This window comes from Dendrobium catenatum, unplaced genomic scaffold, assembly GCF_001605985.2.
Source record: "Dendrobium catenatum unplaced genomic scaffold, ASM160598v2 fragScaff_scaffold_651, whole genome shotgun sequence".
NCBI classification, from domain to species: Eukaryota; Viridiplantae; Streptophyta; class Magnoliopsida; order Asparagales; family Orchidaceae; genus Dendrobium; species Dendrobium catenatum.
In genome coordinates this window covers 92,507-99,100 of record NW_021319113.1, presented here as the reverse complement: position 1 = coordinate 99,100, position 6,594 = coordinate 92,507, and the positions used below count along the sequence as shown (strand labels likewise).

General features: G+C 36.1%; 1 protein-coding gene across 1 annotated transcript; it reads left to right on the top strand.

The window, feature by feature from the left end:
- The first annotated feature begins 4,258 nt into the window (after positions 1-4,258).
- Positions 4,259-6,218, top strand: LOC110103805 (F-box/FBD/LRR-repeat protein At1g13570-like). The gene is made up of 3 exons (XM_020832652.2): positions 4,259-5,332; positions 5,428-5,595; positions 5,665-6,218. The coding sequence occupies exons 1-3, from the start codon at positions 4,259-4,261 to the stop codon at positions 6,013-6,015; spliced, it is 1,593 nt and encodes a 530-aa protein (XP_020688311.2). The 3' UTR covers positions 6,016-6,218.
- The last annotated feature ends 376 nt before the right edge of the window (positions 6,219-6,594 follow it).

Below are 6,594 nucleotides of genomic sequence, written 5' to 3'. Positions count from 1 at the left end.
GCCGGCCCTAGCTCCCCTCCTCCATTGCTTTCCCTTGCCTAATTTCGATTGGTATAATTTGGACATATTTTGAATTCAAATTCAAACAATTTGAACTTTAAAATCTTTTTTTAAATTACCAAGGTTATTTTAGGAAAGTTTCTAAATTAAATCAATTTGAATTTCAAATTCAAATTGAATTTAGTTAAATACTTTCATAATTCTCAAACTCAAATCAAGTAAGCATTAATACTTGATTGAAGCCCTCTTCCCCTATCAAAAGTTTGATTTATGCCCATTTAGACTCAGATCCAGGAGAAATTATTCTGTTCGGACGCTGGACGCAGCTCTATGTTTGGAGGTGAATCAGGTATGTCCACGTCAGCATTATCAAGCCACAATACCGAGCAGTACCGAGGCGCACTACACAGTGAAAGGGTGATGTGTCATATTTTGGTTGGTCTTTGAACAACGTTCGACTTCTGCACAGAATAATTAATCCAGATCCAAACCCTTATTGGTGTTTTCTTGATCACAATTTTGTTATTAAGTTAGTCTTTTGTAGAATTGCGCTCTAAAATCATAGATTTATTATATCCTGATCTTTTTTTTTTTTGAAATTTCAGATTATAATGTACTCTTTCCTTTCATTTTTTTCAGGGAGATGCTGACAGCGCTCTTGATAGGCTCTGGCAGAAGAAGAAATCTGAAATACGTCAGCAGTAGTAGTAGACTTGATACTACTGCTGAGATGTGTTTTTGGCTTTTGTTATAAATATATTCTGTTATGACAATTAGGTTTTGGGAATTTTGCTTTAGGTTATCCTTTAGCTAAATGATTTTCATTAGACAATATTTATGAGACTTCGATATTAATCATTCAGTCTTAATTTCAGACTATAAAGTGTTGGATGATTCTGTCGTGGCAATTGAGGATTTCATTTCAATATTAATGTTGATATATCATCGAAAATTTATCTTGTTCGGACATGAATCTCGAGGCAAAATCAAGCAAAAAACTTCAAAAATTAAATACGGGATCACCTGAACTCATATTTCAACGAACTTATAGTAAAACTGAGCGTCTCAGAAATAGGAACTCAACGACACCAAATTCGACTCGATCCGAGCCCAAATGTGTCCAGATCAAGCACCCGAAGTGATGTTGGAAAGTTCAAACCACAATTTGGATTACCAAACGGTTTCAAAAAATAATGAACTTATAGTCGAATCGAGCGGCTCGACGAGACAAATCCAACGAGCTCAAGATCGCCAAATTCCGAGATCATTAAGACTTTTAAATATCTGACGAACGGTGCACGATCAAGGGATTCAATATCGACTGTCCATCCGACCACTCCCTATTTACCCATGATCTCTCACCTATTTACAAGTCATGCCACTCCAAAATATCTTTAAATAGACCCCTCATTTCTCATGAGAGGGGACCCAAGAGCCAAGCAAGAGGAAAAAGAGAAGGAGAAGAGAAGAAAAGAAGATTAGGAGGGAAGAACTCCTCCTCGACCACCACCGTCAGAATTCTATCTGAACGACTCCGGAATTCATCCCGACCTCCAAGGAATGGCAGAATTCTGCCCAACTTCCACGGGGCGTTGAAATTCTGCCCAAGTAAAGACAGAGTTCCCCCCTGACGCCGAAACTCCGCCCAAGTGATACCGGAATTCTCCTCGGCCACCAACAAATGTCGGACTTCTACCCGATGTCGGACATTCGCTCATCGCCAAGTTTGTACCCAACGCCGGACTTCTACTGGTTATCGAACTTTCGCTGGACGTCTATCCGAAGATGAATTTCTTTTCATTGTTGGACTTCTACCTGACGCCGTCCTTCTGACATTATTCGTTAGATAACAGTCCTTCCGACCTCCGTCACCAGCCGACTATGGTTATTCTAACTTACGTCGCCCGCCGACTACAGTCTTTCCGACATACGTCGCTCGCCGACTACGTCCTTCTGACTTACGTCGCCCACCGACTACACTCCTTCCGACCTCCGTCGCCAGCCGACTACGGTCTTCCTAACTTACGTCGTCCGCAGACTACAGTCTTTTCGACCTTCGTCACCAGACTATGGTCCTCCCGACCAAACGAACACGTTAATAGTGACTCTTTGTATTCACATCATGTAATGTACTCTATAAAATTTACATCAAGCTAAGGCCTTCTCTCAAGGAAGGACCTCATTTGTAATCAACTACTATACTAGTGGATTCATTCGAATTGGGCTAGACCTCATGGTTTTTCCCCCTTTTCAGGGGTTTTCATGTAAAAATCTTGGTGTCTCATAAATGCTAGACCCTCTCTCTTATCTGATTGCGTGCTGGATTTTCGTATAACGCTAAGACACTAACTTTATATTTCTCTACCACTGTGAATACGTGCATGTATTATATTTTGAGGCATTTTGTCTTCCAATTGTTTAATGGTATCAATACGATATTGTACATTTAGCCTAAATTTTAAATTTTAGTTATTTGTAACTATTTTTTTTTTTCATATATATTTTTTTTTATTGTTGTTAGGAGAGTAGGTGTATTAGATTTGGCTTATGTTAAGAAAGATAGAGGTAGATCTAAAAAGATTTGGTCATAACATATTAGAAATGATCATTTTTTGGTTAGATTTAAATGAGAATTTGACTCTTTACATGGAGAAATTATTGTGTGGAGGCCGGATACAGTTCTACGTTTGGAGTTGAATCAGGTGCAGCCACGTCAACGGTACCAAGCAGTATCGAGCTGTGGTACACACATGGCGCATTCTGATTGGTCTTCACATGATGTTCGGTGTCCGCACAGAATAATTAATCCTTAATAGGACACAAAAGAGACAAATGATTCATGTAGTCGACGTCATATTGTGGGATAAAGATTTGATGTTGTTGTAGTTTGTTTTGAAATCGAGAAAGCTTAAGTTTGATTTAAAAAATAATTATAAAAATGTAATATATTTTATATTAAATGGCCAGTTTGACAAACTCATGAGTTGATGTGTTTCTTGTGAACTATTAATGAGTTGAGTTGAGTAAGCTTGCTAGCTTTCCAAATCTGGATTTTTCTGCAGCACATTGATTGAATTCAAAACCGCGTTTTGTAAATAATTGATTATCTTGCCGCAGTTATCAAACAAATTATATGTTGCTAAATTTCGAAACTTATTCATTTGATGAAATTGTAATTGCTGATGAAGTAGCTTTCAATTATTGTTTTCTACATATATGATGCTGCATTTATGCTTCGCTATTGATGTCTCAATCTATTTTCTAAGTATACAGAAGGCAGTATACAGAAGGCATTCCCAAATTCTAAAATTTTGGAAAGAAGCTATTTTCTGCGTGTTTTTAATTGTTTGATAAGCATATTTAGGCTTCGTTTAGAGAGAAATTATTATGTGCGGTCACCGAACTGTCCGGAGACGATTCAGGATGTTCCATGTTTTCTTGTATATAGGTTTGCACAGTTGCAGTATATAGCAAATTGGTGATGTGGTGCACTCTGAATCGACTGCAGACAGTATCTGATGACTACACGTAATATTTTCTCTCATTTGGGATGACTTTCTTTCTGCTTTTAAAATAACTTTTTTATTAAAAAAATTAAATTTTTGTACTAGTCAATTAAATTGCTTATTAGTGATAACTCATTAGCTAATGAGCGAGCTTGTTTATCACAGATATGTTTGTAATGGACTTACTAAATGGTTTATGAATAAAATTCCATGAGCAAACAAGATTAAGCTTGATGTAATTAGCCTCATTAGTTTGTGAGCAAATTTATTTAAAAAAATTAATATAAAATATATTAGAATTTAATAATTTTAAGTTAAATTTGTCAGTTATTTAAATTTTATCTCTCTTATTTCAAATATTTTTTTATTAATTATTAATTAACTATAATGCCAATAGTTAAAAATTTCAAACAATAAATAGTTTTTTTTTAATATAACAAATAAGCATAAATGACAATTTGAACTCATAAAATTAAACTTAAATTTAAACTAAATTTGGTTAATCAATCAATTTAAACTCGAGAGCTCGTTTACACCACCTCTAAAGAATACTATCACAACAAAATAATCATAGTACATTAAGGTTTCGTTTGGGATGTTTTTTTATTGTTTCTTAAAACAGAGTTTTAGTACAAAATATAAAATTTGGTACTAAAATTATGCTTTAAGAAGCAATAAAAAAACCATGGCAAACGAAGCCTAAACCTTGAATATTTTCCACCCAATCAAATGGACTGGGCACCTAAATCATAATGGACATTGACTGTAGATGTAGCATCCCTGGTCATAGTCAAGTTCTTATTATAAGAAATGAACTTTTTGTTGGTGAAGTGAATGTAGATTTTGTAGAAATCTGTGTGTTGGGAAGAGAAGTCAGTCATTCACAAATAAGGCAGGAAGAGAAGAAAACAATGGGAAGAGGTGAAGATAGGATCAGCAACTTGCCTGAATCTGTTCTTCAGAGCATCCTCACAATGATGCCTCTGAAATCAGCAATCAGAACCGACGTTCTCTCCAAAAAATGGCGAAATCTATGGAAATACTCTCTCTCTACAGCCACTGCACTGGACTTCGGTGAGGACTTTGTGAATAATCTATCTGCAATTGAGTTTGTGGAAACAGTTAACAGATATCTATCACTTCATGCATGTAAGAAGCTGGAAAGGTTCCATCTTTTCTTCTCTCCATTTGATTTCTTTGCTTCTGATATAGAGAGGTGGATAAGTTATGCAATCGGTAAAGGTGTTAGATATCTTGATATAGACTTATCCCAAGGTGAATTCAGCCATGGCAGAAGCTCGTTTGAGCTTCCTTCTTCTCTATTTGATTGTGATACATTGATTGATTTGAGCTTACGTTGCTGCAATTTCAAAACTCCTTTGAATTTTAGCAATTTTGGTGGCTTGCAATCTCTCTCACTCAGTCATTCCAATATCAGTGAAGAAATGCTTCAGAGCATTCTCACTGAATGCTCTCTTCTTGAGAGCTTGAGTCTTAGGAGCTGTCAGCAACTTGGTGTTATTAGCATTATTGTTCCAAATCTCAATCTCAAGAGGTTGATCATTAGGGATTGCCAATCAGTCGATTTGTTGGAGATCAATTCTCCAAAGCTTCAATCTTTTCACTACTTTGGAAGATTATGTATTCAAACAAAGTTTTTGAACATCTCATCACTGAAAGATGCGTCAATCTGTTCCAATATTAGATACTGGAGGAACATGAGCTTATTATCAGACATTTTATATGTTCTGAATAGGAGGAACGTTAGCATATTATCAGATCTGTCACACCTTCAAATACTCACCTTATGCTCTGGAGCTCTAATGGTGTTTGTTACCTCTTAGCAGAAAATTCCTATAGTTCTTTTATCCATTACTTGTTTGTTTGAACTAACTAATCTTTACCGTTGGTACTGTGTCAGCATCTGAATGAATTTGAAGGAAACTTAGATATTGAACTTCCACTAAAATATCAAAATCTCAGAGAATTACAGCTTCTGATGAGTTCAATGACCAACGAGGATCTCACCTGCTTCTACAAATTCTTCTATCTCTGCTCCTTCCCATTCCTTGAAAAGCTTTGCATCCAGGTAAGTTCATTTTTTAACTGATTTTGAATTCTCTTTCAGTAAATTACCTTTTAATACTCCTGCAAGCAGCTACCGAAACACATTGACTATCCAAATGAGGAGAAGCATGGGGGGTGGATGAGTTTGAAGTGTAACACTTACTTTGATCGTCTGAAACTGATCAAGATTACAAATTTAAAAGGAAGCAGTAATGAAATGAGTTTGGTGAGCTCTCTTTTACAGAAAGCCGTAGTTTTGGAAACTCTGGTGTTAGTCATTCGGCCTGGTAAGAAGTCGAATGGTGAAGGAATACTGGACTGGAGGATTCTGAAAGGAGAAGTTTTGCTTCTTCAGAAGTCTTCTCCTACCGCTCAGATTATTCTCCATGAATTTGGGGAAGATGACGATGGCTTGAATTCAACACCATTTGGAAATTTATAATGTTTACGTGCTCGACATAATGCTCTAAACGCTCACTAAATGTTCGACAATGTGCCTCATAGAGTTTGACACCAAACTTATTGGTCTTTAACAATAGTTAAGCTGATTTTGTGCTTGATACTACTACTTTTTACACTTTACTGATAGACTTATCTGTGCAATGTAACGTTCTTTTCGAGTTACCTCATATATAAATTATTGTTCAAGTATTTTCATTTTCTTGTCTAGTGTTATTTCATGCTTTGTTGGACTGTCAATCTTCTAACTTTTTGATCAGAGACAAATCCATGTGAAAGCTAATGCTAATATTCAGAGTCTAAATGACGGAAAATTATTCTGTGTGGATTCTAGACAATGTCCGGAGATCAATCAGAATGCGTCACTTCATTTTGTTTGGTATCGATGCTCAATACCGTTAGGTACTGGACGACGTGGCACAATGTGATTGGTCTCCAGACCATCCGTTGTCCGCACAGAATAATTTCTCGTAAACGAACACAAGCGTGAAGATGAATATTTGCAATCCTAATCTAATTATTAAAGTAGTTCTTATGTTAGCTATTATTGCAGAATATCTTA